General features: G+C 49.2%; 1 protein-coding gene across 1 annotated transcript; it reads left to right on the top strand.

Annotated features, from left to right (window-relative positions):
* Positions 1–2,293: 2,293 nt before the first annotated feature.
* Positions 2,294–8,297, top strand: PEX19 (peroxisomal biogenesis factor 19). The gene is made up of 8 exons (XM_045983510.1): positions 2,294–2,379; positions 3,768–3,874; positions 4,294–4,459; positions 4,871–4,956; positions 5,633–5,794; positions 6,582–6,758; positions 6,980–7,024; positions 7,190–8,297. The coding sequence occupies exons 1-8, from the start codon at positions 2,310–2,312 to the stop codon at positions 7,271–7,273; spliced, it is 897 nt and encodes a 298-aa protein (XP_045839466.1). The 5' UTR covers positions 2,294–2,309; the 3' UTR covers positions 7,274–8,297.
* Positions 8,298–18,979: the final 10,682 nt, after the last annotated feature.

Below are 18,979 nucleotides of genomic sequence, written 5' to 3'. Positions count from 1 at the left end.
AAATTTGCATACTATTTTGATGACACTTTCAAGTTGTCAACATTCTTTCTGTAAATGTAGGAAGTTGGTGATAAATTTTGGCAAAAAAAAAATCCTTGCAAGTTTAAAAGTTAAATTATAAAACTAACCTTGCACAGAAACAAACTATTCTGAACAGGGGTATATAAAAGAAGGACAGTCCATGCTTCCTGAAGCTCATGTTATTGGGGAAACAAAATGGATATATGTAAGATAATTGTGAATACCAGGCAAGAATTTGAAGTTGGTCATTAAACAGTGGAGACCCATTGAGTCCTTAATGGAGAGAATGATACAAAGAAAACGCTGTAGGGGCAGCTGGATGGCTCAGTCAGTTAATCGACTCCATCTCAGGTGTCGATCTCAGGGTCATGAGTTCAAGCCCAGTATTTAGCTCCATGCTAGGCTTGGAGCCCACTTTTTAGAAAATGCTGTAAAATACTATTTTGCAACAGTGTTCACTATACATTAGAAGGGCAGGAGGTGAATAAATAGGAAGTTTTAGGAATATCTTTAGTAAGAAGAGAAAAGCAGAAGCAAGTGTAAGAAATGATGCAAAGTGTTTGCTTTCAACTCCATGTTGTCTCAGTCACCTCCAGTATTTTCCTTATTAACATGCTTGTTACCACATTACTGTAAAGCTGACAGAAATACCTGTCATGTGGGCACCTGGGTGGCTCAGAGGGTTAAACCTCTGCCTTCAGCTCAGGTCATGGTCTCAGGTCCTGGAATCAAGCCCAGCATCTGCTCTCTGCTCAGCGGGGAGCCTGCTTTCTCTCCCTCCCCCACCCGCCTCTCTTCCTACTTGTGATCTGTCTCTCTCTGTCAAATAAATAAAATCTTTTTTTAATGAATCTTTAAAAAATACCTGTAATGTGCTTGATAGAACAATAGTCATATTAGAGACATGCATGTGAGCGGTTTGGTGTTGAGCGGGGAAGCCTGGAATAGATTCTGGTACAGGTGTTGAGAAAGGGGTAAAACGGAGGGGGTTTCCATTATAGAAGTTCAGAACTGAGAGGAACTTCAACGTTACATAGTTGCCATCTGAGGCCTTGGGTGGTGAAGTGTTTTGAACAAAGTTAGAGAATTGGGACTGGGACTTCAGTCTTCTGACTTAAGTGCAGAATGTTCTCTCCTGAGTCACACCACTTGTGCCTGGGGCAATACAGTAGGTTTTGCATGGGTATGATTTTAAAAATCTGTGAAGGAAAGAGGAAGGTACTTAAGCTGCATGACACAGAACTCAAGTCTGCTCTGGAAGCCAAGGACAGAAGGTGGGAAGTGACTTCATTCGCATGTAATTTCTCCCTTTCAAGCTCCATAGCACTTGATCCTTCATTTAAGACGTCTACCGTGTACCATCCTTGCCGCCTGTCGGACCCCACCTCCAGCCCAGTCCCTGGGCCGCTGTTTTACAGCCGGGGCTGGGCCTGCCTGGCCGCTCCCTCCGCTGTGCCCAGCACAGGATCCTAAACAGTGGATGCCCTCCAAGGAGTAAAGTGGGCTTGCGTCCGAGGGGTGCCGACCCGTGTGAAGAGGAGGGGAGGGATGTGCAGAGTTGCCCCTTTCCGCACCTCCCCCAGCCTCTCGGGCTCGGAGGCTGGGTTCCGTCTGGAGAAAAGGAGATGCGTAGCTCTACCACGATTACATTTGAATCGTCCCCCGGCTCGTTCCAGGGCCCCAGACTGGCTTTTTCTGCCTGAGTGGCTTCAGCTGATGCTGGGTTCTAAGTTCCGAGGCCTCTAAGTTCCTGTGTCCTTCAGTCTGGCCGTCCTGATGGGGAACAGGCGGTGACAGGGAGGCGCTGGACTCGTCGGGGTCCGGGCGGGCGAAGAGCGGCCCGCGAGCGTCTCCCGCAGGCCCCGGCCCGGGAGCGGAGAACCCGGCAGGGACGGTCCTTGCCGGCGCGGCGGCGGCGGGGAGACAGGAAGCCGGGGGAGTAAACTGTACGGAATGCCGGAGTGCGTCAAGTGTTAGGGAAAACGATGAAAGAGCTCCTTCTCTGGATAATGCGAGAAGTTGAAATAAAGGAAGCCAGGCTACGGAGTAAGCTGGCAGAAGTTAACAGCAGGTTCCACTCCGTTAGTCCAACGGTTCCTGGCTCGAAGGGAGGGGAAAAAACACACAAAAAAACAAAAACAACCCACAAAGCTTCCTGTCCCTTTAAAAATGGCGGCTCCGCACCGACCTGCACTGCTATTGGTCGCAGGAGGGGAAGGGGCGGGGATCGGGGGCGGGGCGAAGGCTCCTCGGAGACCCGCCTCCTACGGCAAGCCGGAGAGAGCAAGATGGCCGCTGCCGAGGAGGACTGTGGTGCTGGGGCCGACGCAGACCGGGAATTGGAAGAGCTCCTGGAAAGTAAGAGCTCGTTATGGGAGAGGCCCGACGGGGGCGGTTGTAAGGGCTCATTCGAGGGTAAACTGAGCTAGGATATAGGGGGTGGAGCGGGAGGGGCTCTCCAAAATGTTGGCCGGGGGCGGAGGGTCAGCCTGCGACTTCGAGGAAGATCTCTGGGTCACGCTCTGCTTCCTCCGCGGCGGGAGCTAGGGAGCCACCGTGGGCCCCTGAGCCCGTCAGACCGTTGGTCTCCGGGCCGGAGGGAAAGCGGTAACGCACCGGCGGCGTGTCACGGCCCGACCCGAGCTCCCCTTGCTCTAGACGAGCAGCTTCCTTCCCGCCAGCCGCAGCGTTCGGTCCTCGGTGGCCAGCGACCCCGACGCTCACCGACTGCTTGCTTGGAGTGTCGACGAGCCCGTGGCGCGGCCTTCTGTGCGCTGTCCTCTCCTCACTCGTCTTCCGCCAGGCCTCTCACCTTTTGCTCAGCAGGCCCCGTGCCGGTTCTTTCACCGGTCAGAGCTCAAGCCCACCCCCTTCTGCCGCCTTGGGGGCAGACAGCTCACCCTCCTGGGAGAGGCGGAAGGTTCTTTTCTGCCTTAGCCCTGTCCTCCGCTGTTCGGTTGGCCGCTTGCCCGCCGTGGGCCGTGCCCTCCCCCTTAGGCCCGTCAGGCAGGGTGGGGGTGGGGACCCGGGTTGTTCAGGGCAGAGGTGAGTATGTTTTGTCTCTTGCCCAGTGACAGACATGTGGGGAGGTGGAAGGATGAGCAGAAGTCAGAGTGCCAGGCGACCGTGCGGATTGGCACACAGCTGCAGAGAGACGGGAGGGAGCTCTGGGAGCTTGGCCCGGGGTGGGCTGAATCTCAGGATGAGGGAAGGGAGTTGAATGCTCTCCCGGGAGTAGAGCAGAGCGCGCGGTCCCTCAATTCGTGCCAGAACCCGGACCCTTGGGAGGCTGGGTGGAGGATCATGTGGCTTCAGCTTTCTTGCCAAAAATTAATCCCTGGAGGGCTCCAGAGTGAGTTCAGGGGCGGATGGATGTCTGTGCTCTCTGCTCCTCTTGGATACGTGCATGGGATTTCCGGGGGAATCATTAGATGTGGCAAGGAAGGCACTGTGTGGAGGGAGAGGTCTTTGCAGAGCTTTTCACTGTCTCCCCCCAGCTCTGAGAGGGATGCCTCTTCCACCTTGCGGGATTTCTTCTCCTTTGATCACATAAATTGGGTAATGAGGAGGGAAGTGGGAAGCTTATTGAGGGGGGCCCAGGAGAGGGAGACAAAGAAAAATTTAAGAAGGTTGGCACTTTGAAAGATTGTTCTCTTAATGCTTTGCCCAGAACTACCCCTCCCTGACCCCAGCCTTGCATCCTCATCCATCCCCCAACACACACACTGTGTCTCTTGTCTCTGAAGGTGCTCTTGATGATTTCGATAAGGCCAAACCCTCCCCAGCACCCCCTCCTACCACGGCCCCTGATGCTTCGGGGCCCCAGAAGAGATCGCCAGGAGACACTGCCAAAGTATAAATTCCGCCCTCTTAAGGGAGGGGGAGGGGATGGGCATGCATCTCTGAGCAGAGGTGGGACAAGCCCCCGCGGGTTGGAGTGGACTGGGGGGAGGAGGCCCTGGCTTTACACCACGGAGTGCTCTCTCAGGCCTCAGTCCTGGTAAACAGGGACTTTTGAGGATGGACTGGTGGGATCTCGAGGAAGTTAAAAAAAAGTAGGTTTCAGTGGTTGGTTTGGGAATGCCACCCCATACCCTTTCCTTAGTGGCCAGAAGCCTTATTTATTATTTACTGTTCTCCTAAAGAGAGGTAGTTAGAATGTCCAGCGGAGGTGGGCAGGAGGGAAGCTCTGCATTTCCCAGAGCCACTGCCTGTGGCTTCTGTCAGAGGGTTGCCGAGTAAGACATGCCTTTTTGCCACCCCTTCCTGCAGGATGCCCTCTTTGCCTCCCAAGAGAAGTTTTTCCAGGAACTGTTCGACAGCGAGCTGGCTTCCCAAGCCACTGCGGAATTCGAGAAGGCAATGAAGGAGTTGGCTGAGGAAGAGCCCCACCTGGTGGAGCAGTTCCAGAAGCTCTCGGAGGCCGCGGGGAGAGTGGGTGAGGAGGCGCCCCGGGGCTGGAACACTGGGAACAAACTTCGCTGGTCTTTGTTGCCCCAGAACGGGAGAACCTTCAGTAAAGCCGATAGCGCTATCACCGCCATGGGGTGGGGCCCGGAGATGGGAAGAGGGATGGCTACAGGGCTTCAAGAAAGGGATGAGCTGGAAAGTCCTTGAAAAGATTGTTGAAAACCGACCACTTGAAAGGTCACGGTGCTGTGGGTGTCATCTTGGAGAACAGACTGACACACAGATTGGTGAAAATGCCTGTGAAGATAGACACAGAGGACTCAGAGATTTGGAGTGCTGGTGATCCACCAGTAAATGTTGCATATCGAGCTGATAACCAGGTCAGTGGGTAGGCAGACAATTAAAACCTGAAGACCTTGTCTTTCTTCACCTTCCTTAGGCAGTGACGCAACCTCCCAACAAGAATTTACGTCTTGCCTGAAGGAGACACTAAGTGGACTCGCCAAAAATGCCACTGATCTCCAGGTGAGAGAACGGGGTGGGGCCCACCAGGATCTCTCACGCACAGGACAGCAGAGGCTCAAAAGACAGACCCTATGTTGTAGCATGTGAAGTCTGTTCCTGCCACACTGTTTTGCTGCAGGCAAGTTTAAATAGTTCTTTCCCACCTGAGGGGGCGGTAAGCATCCCAAGAAGGCCATATACAGATCTTCCTCAACTGATGAATCCATCATAAGTTGGAAATGTCATAAGTTAGAAATGCATGTAATGCAGCTACCCTTCTGAACATCACAGCTTAGCCTCGCCTGCCTTAAACACGTTTAGAACTCTTACGTGAGCCTACAGTTGGGCAAAGTCCTCCACACAAAGCCCGTTTTCTAATACGGTATTGAGTATCTCGTGTAATTTATTGACTGCTGTGCCGAAAGTGAAAAGCAGTGGTTGTGGGGGGCGGGACGGTCACCAGTGTGACAGTTGTTGACCCTGGTGATGGTGTGGCTGCCTGGGAGCCGTGGCCGCTGCCCAGCATTACAGGAGAGTATCCTCTGCATATCACCAGCCTGGGAAAAGATCCAAATTCGAGATCTGAAGTATAGTTTCTACGGAACGTGCGTCCCTCTCACACCATCTTAATAAAGTTGAAAACGGTCCGAGGTCAGAGACCACCTGTACTGGCTCACCTCCTTCCTGTCCTTTCTAGAACTCAGGCATGTCAGAGGAGGAACTGACCAAGGCCATGGAAGGGCTGGGCATGGATGAAGGGGAGGGGGAGGGCAACATCCTCCCCATCATGCAAAGCATCATGCAGAACCTCCTGTCCAAGGACGTGCTGTACCCATCTCTGAAGGAGATTACCGAAAAGGTTTGTGAACTTGTGTTTCTGCTTTTCCTCCTGGTTGTCCGTTGCGTCAGCCTCTGTGGGCTACTTCGTGTGCCTAGAGCCCGCAGAGCTAGAGAGTGACTCGAGGGCACAGGCCACCCACTCTCTTCTCCTTTGTGTGTTTGGAGTGGGAGGGTACCACACCGAAGATGTTGAAGGTGGAAGGGGCGGTCCTTCAGCTCTGGTTTCTGTACACTGGTTTCCGACCGCTGTCTGACCAGCCCTTTCTTTGGCTGGTTTTGTGCTATGCGCAGTTTAAGAGTCGTGTAAAAGATGGTCTCTGCTGTCAGGGAGCTTACGGTTTCGCTCAAGAAACAAAATACAGGAGTAGAAGCTTTTCCGTGACACAGTACTACGTGTGGTCAAGTGCGGAGTGAGCGGTGTAGACCAGGAGTCAGCAGGCCAGGGTCTGGGTGGACCAAAGCCAACTCTCAAGCTAAGAATGGTTCTTACAAGTTTAAAGTTGTAAAGTCAAAACAGAAAGAAGAAAGACTCTGTGACAGAGCTCACACATGGCCTGTAAGGGCTAAACTAGGCCTGTGTAGGCCTCCACCGAGAAGTGCGCCGCCCTCTGGTGACCATCCGTGCTCGCATAGCCGGTCGTCTGGTCGGAGTCTGTGCGGCTGCTTGGCACTGAACTCGCTTCTTTAGTTTTTATCTTCCTCCATGTCCTCCCCTTTCCCTTCATATTTTATTGTTTCTCACATTTAATTTCCTTTCCTCTCCGTTGTTCATTAATTCTTCCCCACCCATTCTCTTCTTTCCTTAGTACCCAGAATGGTTGCAGAGTCACCGGGAGTCTCTTCCTCCAGAGCAGTTTGAAAAGTACCAGGAGCAGCACAGTGTCATGGGCAAGATATGTGCACAGTTTGAGGCCGAGACCCCGACAGACAGCGAGGCCACTCAGAAGGCTCGTTTTGAGTTAGTGCTGGATCTCATGCAGCAGGTGAGGTCTCCTCCGCCGTCTGCCCACTGGTGCTGGGTGTTTGGTGGAGGAGGGTCCGGGAAGAGGGCCACACTGCCAGAGCCAGTGGAGGAGGGAGCACAAGAGAGGTCCCAAAGCCTGGTCCCCAGAAGACGGGAGAGACACCACGACTCCGATTCCTCTTTGGGTTGCTCTGTCGTTTTCTAGGATCTTCTGTTTCTCAAGTTCCTCTTACTTTCCAGCTACAGGATTTGGGCCATCCTCCAAAAGAACTGGCTGGGGAGATGGTGAGTATATCTTTTCCTAGATTTGAATCTGAGTCCCAAGTCTCTGGAATTCTGTAATCTTTAATGATTTCACGTGAGGCGACCACTGTGGCTCTGGGGAGGCACCTTCGGAAGCTCTCACTTGAGGTAGGAGCAGTAATCTCAGTCCTTCCATCTCTTCTCCAGCCTCCTGGCCTCAACTTCGACCTGGATGCCCTCAATCTGTCGGGCCCACCAGGTGCCAATGGCGAACAGTGTCTGATCATGTGAAACACAGCACGTGTCTGTCACTGAGTCCCAGCCCGGGGGAGCATCTGGAGTCAGCAGAGCCACTGGGAGCCAAGGCAGGAGAGCCGACTCAAGAGCAGTCTGCCCGCTGCCCGGTGTCGTCCCAGCTGACTGGGACTGTGCCACACCAGCTGAGGCTTCTACTCTGTCTTTCTAGAAATATGGCCTATGGTGCGGGCCGTTTCTGTGGGCCCTATCCATGTGGTTTCTGCTGCTAGCAAAGGCCCAGCTACCTTCCAGGTGAAGAAAGGCATCCCTCGTGGGGCATGGACTTTCTTACCTCCCAGATAATGTTATATATGGCCACTCTGATGTTCACTTTTGCATTCAGGGTCTTCGTGCCTTGTCTCTACTCCTTCTGGGACCTGGGGAGCAGAGACAGAGTCCTGGGACTCTGTATTTCTCTAGTTCTTTTGGGCAGAGCCTTTGGGGTTGATGGGGAGAAACTTAGCCTGGACTGGGACTCGAGGTCTGTCACCATGTCCTCTTGCCTTCAGACAGACTGTTACGAACTTCGTGAAGGAAAAGGAGGTGGGGGGTTTGCATCTAATCACAGTAGGGTTGAGAGAGAAGCCCTGGGAGTCTCCTCTCTTTAGGTGCTGAGCCTTCAACTCCCTGTTCCAGCCTGAGAACTCAAGTTGCTACCGCGGTTCTTTGTACAGTGCTCTGTGGTCTGGGTGAAACCAGCCCTTGACCTTCCTCTGCCCCCTGCCTCTCCTCATCGTCTCTCTTTTTAAATACTCGTTTATTCCAACCCTTTTCTGAAATCCAAGCTGTGACAAAGAAGGGCCGTCCTGTCTCCCCTCATCTGGACCATCCACCACTCTGATTGGGAAACATACATAATTACAGTGTCAGGTCTAGGAAATGAATGACTGTTCTTCCCCAGATATTTGAGACCTCTGATTCTTTGAATCCTGTCCCTTGATTAAGCAGGTGACTTGGGAATGGGAGTGGAGTGCAGCCTGGGTCCTTTTTCTTGACTAATAAATAATCTGATTGAGGAGTGTGGCCTGTTTTTCATTCAGGTCTTTCTTGGGTCTTCCCCACCGTCTGTAAGCCGCAGTGAGGACTGCTTGCAGACTAGTTCTGCATAATCTCGAAGTGCTGGGTTCTACCGTCACCCGCCTTCCCCAGCTCAGTCTGCGCCTCACTTGGCAAAGGAGACTAAGTGGCCATCTTGCCTCATTCCCTCCCTCTGGGTGTTTCAATCTGGCAAGCCCTTCAGTTGGTACTGTACCCTAACATTTGACATTATTGTTAGTAATATATTGTTAACCTTTTCTTTTAAATTACTTGGGTTTTTTTTTTTTTGAGTTGACCTGGCACCTCTCCTTGCATCCGTGGACCTTGGCTGTCCGGTATTGGTGGGCACTCTGGTCAGGCCAGCTGGCTGTCCCGTTCAGCACTCAGAAATTGACGCACAGAGCAAGGGTACATTGGGCATCTGAGTCCTCGTGCACCTGCCATGCCATTTCCCTTGGGTAAAGCTTTTCACCCCTTCAAGTGATCCTGCATGTTCTGTGGTGTTGACGAGGGAGGAAGTGCTCTGAGGCCCTCAGGCTGTTTGGGAACTTCCAGCCACTGTTCCTTACCGGACTGCGGAAGCGCCCCAGTCTGAATCCAGAGGAGGATATGGGCACCATGCAGGCGGACTTGTGATGGGTCACAGAGCCCGAAGGGCTAAAGTCTCTCCATCTAGTCCTGGCCAGAACTGGACGAGGGTACAGAGGGGAAGGGAAGAGCAGAGAGGCCCCAGCCTTTGATCCGTGTGCCTCCTGTCCCATAGGGGCAGCTGGCTTTAACAGATTCTCACTCCTGCTGGCCTACTCTGGCCTTACTCCAGGCATTGAAACAGATGCCCTTTCCAGTCCAGTTCTGTTCCCAGGCCAGGCCGTCTGTTTTCATTTTGATCGAACATAAACAAATTGACCTCCAGTTGGTTACTGTCTGTTCCCAAAGCATTATTTGACTGATTCCGGGACTTGGGGAAGGACAGAGCAGTCCTTCTCAAGCTGTCTGGTAAAGGACCAGGCTTTCTGCTTTACAAATACCCAGTGCTTTGTATCCTAAGATGTGTTTCCATGACAGTGGTGCAGCTTCCACAGTATGCCGCCCACCCCACGAGCTTCCGCACACCTGAACTGACCACACCCCTTTCAGCAGGAGAAGTCCACGGATCGTGCACTGGGGTATCGCAGCAATGTCAAAATGCTGAAAGGTGTCTAAACACTCAGTTACTAACTCATCATGTCGTAGACTAGTGAGAAAGCTGTTCACGGACCGGTACAAGTCTTCGAACCACGTTGAGTAGCACTGCTGGGCCCTCCCCGGGCTCCGTAGCTCCGTCAGCCACCGGACAGTCTCGGTACCTGTTCTCTCTCCCGTGAGGATTGTCTCTTGTGAACTTGCTTCTTTGGCAAGGTGTGTCACTGTAAGGATATTTATGGTATTTTTCTAGCCTGTTCTCTTGCTTAAAAATAACCATCACAGGGTTTAGGTTTAAGCTCTATGAGGAGTTTTTATGCTCCTCTCAAACTTTAAAGGATTTAAAGCTGCCCCTTTGTTCCAAAATATTGTATGTTAGATAATAAATTTATAGTTGTTTGGATGGTTTCATGAATTAAGAATTGAGTTCCTATGGAATTTGTGATAATGAGAATATTTTCCTGTGACTCTGGACCAACCTGGCAAGGGCCCCAAGAGCCCTCTGTTGAGGTGGCTTTGGGGAACTTGGAGAAAACGATGGCCCACAGTAAATGAAGTTGAGATGATGGACCATGTGAGAAATGATCAAAAGGCCTAGAGGAAGTGAATATATATTATACTGGAAAACCCGCTGGCTGGCCATGTTCCTCAGGAAGGCCTGAGGACAACTTTTTTGTAAAGGAAAGGCACTAATGAATGGGTCACTGGTATCTTTGAGAAGTTTAGAAGTGGCTGTCTCTGTGGGTGGAGGCTGATGGGAGGGGATGTTTAAGAACTGGTTTCCCTGGTAGCAGTGAGGAGGATAGGATCCTGGCATGGCCGAGGCCAAGCGGCAGCACTTACTCTCGGAAGCAGAGTGGGGAAGGGCAGCATGTTCAGAGTGGGTGGTCCAGGGACCAGATGAACGGTCAGCCAAGGACAGTGCTGATTCCAGGGACCAGATGAACGGTCAGCCAAGGACAGTGCTGATTTACATTTAGTTAAAGGAGCTCAAGAATGATTACGCAGAAGAAGGAGTCAGTAACTTCGGTGAAAAGTCAAAATTCCTTGCCCATTTTCTAGGCCTCAGACCGTTCTCAGACTCGACCTGTCAACTGAAAGTTGACCCGGTTAACTATGTGTTGGGGGAAGACGACCTAATTTTTTAAGTTGGAAAACAGGGATACTGGGTCGGAATTGACTCTGATACCCAGTGACCTAAAGGACCACCACAGCGCTTCCCTCCCTACGCTCATCCCCTTTGCGATAGAAGTGGGCTCAGAGCCAAGTGCTCGCCCAAGTTGGCCTCACAGTGGGTCTAAAAACCCACTTTATGGTCATTTTATCAGTTTCCAAATGTAGAATCAGAACGGACGTATTTGGCAGTTGGCAGAAAGCCCCAGTCGAAGCCCCTGATACTGTATCCCCAGTTCTGCCAAGGTAGAAAATAAGAAAATCGTTCTGCATTCTAGGGAAAACGGCAGTGATAGTTCAGTGCTTAGAAAGGTAGAAGAATGCAGGGTGTGGGTTTCCTTCACTTCCTCCTAGTTTCTCCGGTCTGGCTCTCGCAGACACTGGGCTGCTGTGCCCTGCAGCGGACTTCGGCAGGCACTGGTCGCTGCTGCAGTACAGCGCTGAGTGTGGTTTAGAGCCTCTGCCATGGGTGTACGGTGATGAAACGTACTTTCCGACCCTTCACAGAAAGTTCGCTGGCCCTGTGATGCAGTGAATATGGTTTGCAGTGCCCATCAGAAAGAAGTATCCGAAGCAATTTGCATTCAGAAGCGATGGGCACCAGTGTATTTTCACAGTCTTGATCTAGGGCTCTGTTAATTCTCCCCCCTTGTCACAGTGTAGTCCAGAGGGAGCTGGGCATTCTACAGAATGTCAGCTCACGTGCTCTACTAAGCTTATGCTACTCAGGAAATGAGGATATGCTAATCAGACCTGAAGAAAAGACATTGTCAAGTATTTTGGATTCCTTGGTGAGACACTTCTGTTCCAGGTAGTGGAAGATAAATCCTGCAGAGCTACAGGGTCCTACCACATTGAGTAAGTTTTTAGTAGGAGTCCCGTGGTCTGGAGTGAGCAGGGACGTGCTCTGTAAGGCAAAGGGTAAGCTATTGCATCTTGTATCCTTTACTGCAGGAAAGAAGCCCAGTGCCGTGGTAGGCCTCTTCCAGTTTGGGAGGCCCCATATTCTGTACTTGGGAATGCGAGAAAGGCCCCTGCAGCAGATCCAGGCTACGACTCAAGCAGCGCTGCTGCGTGGGCCGTATGGCCTGGAAAATTCCGCGGTGCTAGAGGTGTCTGTGGTAGGGAAAGATGATGTGTGGATTCTAGGGCAATCCACAGTAGGAGAGTTCCAGCGTAGTTCTCTAGGGTTCTAGAGGAAGGCTGTGGCCTCTGCGGTAAAGAAAGTTTCATTTGAAAAGCATCTCCTAGCATACGATTAGGCCCCGATAGAGACCCAGTCAGCGCCTGACCACAAAGGACCAAGTGACTGTGTGACCATAGAGCCCTCTGGTCATTGTGAGACCCACCGGGTCATGAGATTGGGCGGATACACCAGCCGTCCGTCTTACAGCGGAAGTGGTGCACTTGGGAAGAAGCCCACACACACTTGGTGGGCACAAGTAAGTTGAAATGAACAAGGGTCCCCAGACCTCCGTTTACCTGTGTCTGTTACACGGGGCTAGCTTCGTCCTAGCTCATGCCCGTGGCAATGTCAGGATTCCTGCAACCCTTTGTCCAGGTCCGGTCGGTGGATGAGTTGGTTTGATGCGTCAGGGCAAGACAAAGAGGGACCATTGCTTCTCAGCAGCCCCATCTAGAGTGGGCCTGAGAGTCCGTGATGAGAAATTCTCAACCAGTAGTTCTTCAGGCACTGTAGCTGATCACTTTGTGTGGAGAGAGAAGTGGCCTGAGGCCAATGTATACGTGAACTCACAGCCAGTGGGCTGGTTGATCAGGAGCCCAGAAGGTACAAGATAAGAAAATGCAGGAGAAGGTCTGGTGAAGAGCGTTTCAGTGGGTCTGTGAGACCAGGACTTGTTACAATATTCACCAGAAAAGTGTTGACTAATAACCGAATGGACAGGACGCTTTGGTCAGGAGCCTCACCTCGCGGGGTTCTCGCACAGGGTGCTCGCGAGAAGAATCCCCTTGCCGGCAGAGATGGATACTTACCCACCTATTAGCACTGGCCTCCTCTCCTACCGGCTGACCTAGCTATTTTTTAAATATTTTATTTATTTATTTGACAGAGATTTCAAGTAGGCAGAGAGGCAGGCAGAGAGAGAAGGAAGCAGGCTCCCTGCTGAGCAGAGAGCCCAATGCGGGGCTCGATCCCAGGACCCTGGGATCATGACCTGAGCTGAAGGCAGAAGCTTTAACCCACTGAGCCACTCAGGCGCCCCTGACCTAGCTATTTTTAAATACCTGACCGGCAGCTACAAAGCAGTGCTGGTCCCCTAGTTCAGTACCAAGGCTCAAGAAGAGCCCGCCACCTGGTGGAAAAGTCACACCCGACAGCTTCCTCTGATCACGTATTTGCACTGTGCTTTTCCTGCTGAAAGTGCCTTAGCTAGTACTACCATCCAAAGACTCCGAGACTTTTGACCTACTGGTGTGGGACCGTGTATAATCATGCCTTGGGACAAGGGACCCATGCAGCGACAAAGCAGGTGCAGCAGTGGGGACATGACGGTAGGAATACTCTTCCTGTCGAATACCTTTCCATCCAGAAGCTTCTGACCCAGTAGAGCATTGGGATGGCCTTTGGAAGGTACGTTGGTGGTGCCAGCGAGAATGCGGTGCTGTCCTTTACAGTACAGTGTACAGACCTTCATGACCATAATGGGGTGCGCCATCCTCAGCCCTTAGGTAGAATCCAGGAGTTACGGGACGAAGGGTAGAAACAGAGGTGACCCTGTTCAGCGTCACTCCCAGTGATGTACTTGAGAAGTTTTATGTCCTCCCCCTGCAACTTTAAATTCTGTGGGTCTGGAGGTCCTGGTTTTGGCGGCAGGCTGGGGTGGGGTGGGAGAGCCTTCTATTAGGCTCAACGTAAGAATCTCAGTAAACTTAAACATATGCTGTCTTCTGGTCGCTTGGAGCTCCTAATGCATGCAGACTATCAAGCAAAGAAGTTCCCACACTGCCTGGGAGGTAGGACTGCTGCTGACAGGACATGGAGAGGAAGATGCACGTATGATCCTTGAGATCTCTCTTGGTCCTCCTATACTCAGTTTTCACTGTAAATGAGGAAGAAAACAATTACATCCTGATAAGGGCATGATCTCTAGGGGCTCAGAACCCTCAGGGATGAGGGTCTGGTTACTCTTGGATAAGCCATCTAGGCGAATGGAAGTGCCAGTCAATGAGGAGATGAATCTAGAACGGGCACTACAGAAGGAAGATAATATCACTTACAGCTTAGGGACCCTTCTTGTACATGTCCCCCCAAATCGTGGTTAACTAGAGCACTGCCAGGTGGAAGTGGACTGAAGTAAGCATTATCGGCACCCCGTCGGGAGCCTCTTTACCAGGAAGTAGAAGTCTTGGCTGCAAATAGCTCACAGCTGCATCCTTTTGGGAATTGCCCTCTGTGCCGATGGAGCCACTTCTGGAAGTTCCTGGAAGGTTATTGCCTCCCAGGGACAGCATCACAGACAATGGTACGATGCCATTTTCTGCAAAGAAGGCAGCTGGGATTCTGATAGAGATTGCATTATCAGTGATGACAGGTAATCGGTAATTGTGTTATCAACAAGTGATTCTTCCCCCTTTCCTCAGGGTGGGGCAGATGTGCCGGATATGTGCCAAAGAGTTCCCAGTGGAGGGTAGACTTAGGAACCCCTATCTTTACCTAACTTTCCCCCCTATCCTGTCTTGCTTTCCTCACTCTGCTACAGGTTTTACTTGAGAGCACTCCCTCAGTAAACCATTTGCACAGAATCCCTTTTCGACCTCTGCTTCTAGGGCATCCAGCCCTAAGACAGTACAGTGGCGTCAAATAAGAGATAGGAATAGGAGAAGTTCTGAGTTTGACAAAGGTAGAGGAAAGGTGAGTTCACTCTGGGAAAGTTAAACTACCAGTGGCTAGAAGAGAAGGGAACCTCCCCAACATGACAAAGGGCATCTATGAAAAATCTACAGCTAACAGTAGGCTTAATGGTGAAAGTCTGGGTGCTTTTCCCCTAAGATCAGGAACAACACAAGGATATCAGCTGTCACTGCTTCTAGTCAACATTGTGCTGGAGGTTCTGGCCAGGAAACTTAGGCAAGAAAAAGAAATAAAAGGCACTGAGATTGGAAAGGAAGAAATAAAGCCGTATTTGCAGATGGCATGATCTTGTATAGGAAATTCTAAGGACGTAAGATCAGTTTACAAAAATCCATTGTACTTCTATCCGTTTGCAATGAATAATCCAAAAATGAAGTTAAGAAAACAATCCTGTTCACAATAACATAAAAAGAATACTTGGGGGGAAAGAGTACTTAGGAGCAAACTTAACAAAAGAAGTGCAAACCTATACTTGAAAAATACAAAACATTGTTGAAACAAGGGAGATCTAAATAAGTGGAGAAGTTTCTCATGTTCATGGAGCAGAATACTTGACATCATCAGGACAGCAGCACTCCCAAATGACCTAAACACTCGGTGCTGTCCCTATCAGAATCCCAGCCGACTTCTTTGTGGGAATTGATAGGTAATTCTAAAAATCACATGAAATTGTGGTGGACTCAGAAGAAAACAGTCCTGAAAAAGAAGGAGGACTCACACTTCTTGATTTCAAAACTTACTGTAAAGCAATGGTAATCAACACAGTGTGCAATTGGCACAAGGATAGACACAGATAAGAATTGAGCTTAATCCTTACCTCACATTCGATAAAATTAAAATAGGTCAAAGACCTAAAAGTCCTAACCAAAACCGTAAAGCTTTTAGAAGAAAACAGGGTTAAAACTGTTATAACTTTGGGCTTAGCAAGGGATTCTTAGATATGGCACCAAAAGCATGAAAAACAGAAGAAAAAGATAAATTGGACTGAATCAAAACTAGAAAGCTTTGAGCTTCAAAAGACACCATCAAAAATGAAAACCCACAGAATGGAAGAAAATATTTGTAAATCATACAAGTGATAGGAACTTGGATTTAGAATATATTTTTTTTTATTTGACAGAGAGAGAGAGAGATCACAAGTAGGCAGAGAGGCAGGCGGAGGGGGAAGGGAAGCAAGCTCCCTGCTGAGCAGAGAGCCCAATGCCGATGCCAGGCTCCATCCCAGGACCCTGAGATCATGACCTGAGCTGAAGGCAGAGGCTTAACCCACTGAGCCATGCAGGCACCCTAGAATATATATTCTTGAAGCTCAGAAATAGACAGTTTAAAAATGAGCAAAGGATCTGATAAGACATTTCTTCAAAGAAGATGAAAATGTCTAATAGACATGAAAGATGCATGACATTGTTAGTCATCAGGGAAGTGCAAACCAAAAATCACAGTGAGATACCACTTCCTATCTGCTGGGATGGCTGGAAATAAAAAGTCAGATCATCAAATATTGGTCAGGATGGGTAGAAACTGGAACCTTCATACACTGCTGGGTCAATGTGAAATGGTACAATTGCTTTGAAAAACAGTTTCTCAAATGATTAAGCTTAGAATTAGCCACATGACCCAGAAATTCCACCCCAGGTGTATATCTGAGAGAAAAGATGTGTCCACACAGAAACTTGAACATGAATCTTTATAGCAGCATTATTCATAATAGTCTTAAGAAACAACCAAACTGTCCATCAGCAGATGAAGGGATACACGAGATGTGGGATATTCATACAATGGAACAATATTTGGTTATAAAAAGGAATGGAATACTGATACATGATACAACATGGATGAACTTTGAAGACCTGCTAAGTGAAAGAAACCAATCACACACAAAAATGTAGGATTTCATTCATATGGAAGTCCAGAATAGGGAAATCCATAGATACAAAGTACTTAATGGTTTCTTAGGGCTGGAGGGCAATGGGAAGATAGGGGATAATAGCACAGGGTACTGGGTTTCTTTTTGAGAGGATAAAAATGGTGGAAAACTGTGATGGTTGCACATATCTGTGACTGTACTAAGAGCCGTTCAATTGCACACTTCAAATGAGTGACTTGTATGTGAATTTCACTCTAATAAAGCGGGTTTTTTTTTTTTTTTTAATTTATTTGACAGAGAGAGAGATCACAGGTAGGCAGAGAGAGAGGAGGAAGCAGGCTCTCCACCGAGCAGAGAGCCTGATGTGGACCCTGGGATCACAACCTGAGCCGAAGGCAGAGGCTTAATCCACTAAGCCACCCAGGTGCCCCTAAAGTGGGTTTTTTTAATGCCATTGGCTATCAAGTATGTGATTCTAAAGCTTGAAGGAGAAGCCTGGATTGGCAGTAAAGGCTTTGGGATCTGGATGGTAGTTTAAACTGTGAGAATGAATAAGATCACTTCGGAAGCACATGTGGAATGAAGAGGAGGAGAAGCTCATGAAACAAATTGTCAAGATACATACATGAGGGGCGCCTGGGTGGCTCAGTGGGTTAAAGCCTCTGCCTTCGGCCCAGGTTGTGATCTCAGGGTCCTGGGATCAAGCCCCACATCGGGCTCTCTGTTCCTCGGGGAGCCTGCTTCCTCCTCTCTCTCTGCCTGCCTCTCTGCCTCATTGTGATTTCTCTCTGTCAAATAAATAAAATATTAAAAAAAAAAAGAGAGACATACATGAACTATGACATACATGTCACAGAAGTCTGTGAGAGTGAATTTTTAGAAGGGGTCAAGGATCATCACAACCTCAAACGCAATAGAGAAGCCCAAAAATAAGATTTGGTGGTAAGAGCAATGGTGTCCATCAAAGCATAGTAACCAGATCCCAGTAACCATCGCTCCGCCAAAATCACTCTTGTTGGCAATCTTAACCTCCGTGTTTCCCAATCCAGTGGTCAATTTCCAGTCATCTTAACCTCAAACTTTTCAACAAGAATGACAGTTGATAGTGTCCTTCTTGAAACGTTTAAGAAATTTGTTTTATAAGACCCCTTACTCTCGGGTTTTAAATTATAGTTCCTGGTTGCTCCTTCTAAATAAATTTTGCTGGATTTTTTTTTCCACCCTGACCTTTACTAGTTGGGGTGCCTTGGGATTAGAGGGTCCAGCCTGTATACAGACTGCTTTCCTTCCACATCAAGTAAGCGCTCCCCACTCCATGGTTATATATGCCGTTTATACGCCAGTTTACACCACCAATTGTCTTCTCCTATGAACCTCAGATTCATATTTCAATTGTTTACTCAGTAGCTCCATTTGGAAATCTAAAGACATCGCCAGTTTAACATGTCTAAAATAGAACTGGACATTTTTCCAAAAAAAAAAAAACAAAAAAAAACTCCAAACAAACCCTTCTGCTCCCCCCCTCCTGCCTGCAGTTCTATCTCAGTAAATGGCATTACTACTTACCCTGTCACTCAGGTCAAAAAATCTGAGATAGCTTGACTCTTTATCTTGCACTTCATACTCAAACTATTAGCAAATCACCTCTGCCACCTTCAAAGTATGGCCTGAATCCAACTACTTTCTACCACGCCCACTGCAACGCTAGTCTTGCAGATCTTTTGCAAAACCTTCCCAACTGGTCTTTCAGCTTCTGTTTTGCTTCCCTCGGGCGGTTTTCAAAGAAGCAAGCAACCAGAGTAAATCTCTTTACTTAGAAATCAGACCCTGTCAGTTTTTTACTCAGAATCCTTCATGGCTTTCTAGCACTCTTTGGAGATAAAATCCAAAGTCCTCTCCTTAGTCTATAAATCTGGGAGCGATCTGGCCCCCATCGTGTATCTCCAAACTGATTAATTGCCTATCTGCTCCTCGGCCACACTGGCTTCCCTGCTGTTCTTTGGGTACACCAAGCACACTCAGGCTTCAGGTCTTTTTACCTTATTGTTCCCGCTGCCTGGAAGATTCTTTCCTCTGTGTATATGGTTCACTCTCTCACTTCAAATCTTTATTCAAATGTCACCACAGCAGAGGGACTTCCCTGAACCCCCTCTGTGAAAGAACACATCTACTCAGGTGAACCCTGCTTTATTTTCAGCTAGTCTTCATGACCTTAATATTTTTGTGTATGTGGCCCTGTCTTCCCCTTACACTCCCAACCCCTGCACTGAGAAATAAGTAAGTTCTGTGAATGTAGGCATCTGGGTTTTTTTCACTGCTTCAGCCCCAGTACCTAGAACAGAGCCTTACACGCTACAGGAATTCAACAGATGTTGCCGGAGCGAAGGAAAGAATGATTAGAGTGGTAAGGAAGGCATCAGAGAGCTACTTTGTGCTCTGGTCCTCTTCTAGATGCTGGGGATACAACAATGAGAAAGATGAAGTCCCTGCCTTTACAGAGCTTATATTCTATTAGCATACTTAGATTACAGATACATAATTATAGGTTAAGTGTTCACAGATTTAA

The sequence above is a fragment of the Meles meles genome, chromosome 17 (genome assembly GCF_922984935.1).
Source record: "Meles meles chromosome 17, mMelMel3.1 paternal haplotype, whole genome shotgun sequence".
Lineage (NCBI taxonomy): Eukaryota > Metazoa > Chordata > Mammalia > Carnivora > Mustelidae > Meles > Meles meles.
The sequence above is the reverse complement of the archived record's forward strand: the minus strand, read 5'-3'. Positions and strand labels throughout refer to the sequence as shown.

Excerpts from the sequence above, each read along its gene's own strand:
- PEX19 (XM_045983510.1), top strand. The coding sequence starts at position 2,310 with ATGGCCGCTGCCGAGGAGGACTGTGGTGCTGGGGCCGACGCAGACCGG. Across the intron at positions 4,460-4,870 it reads GGAGGCCGCGGGGAGAGTGG|GCAGTGACGCAACCTCCCAA; the intron begins GTGAGGAGGCGC and ends CACCTTCCTTAG. Across the intron at positions 6,759-6,979 it reads TGCTGGATCTCATGCAGCAG|CTACAGGATTTGGGCCATCC; the intron begins GTGAGGTCTCCT and ends CTTACTTTCCAG.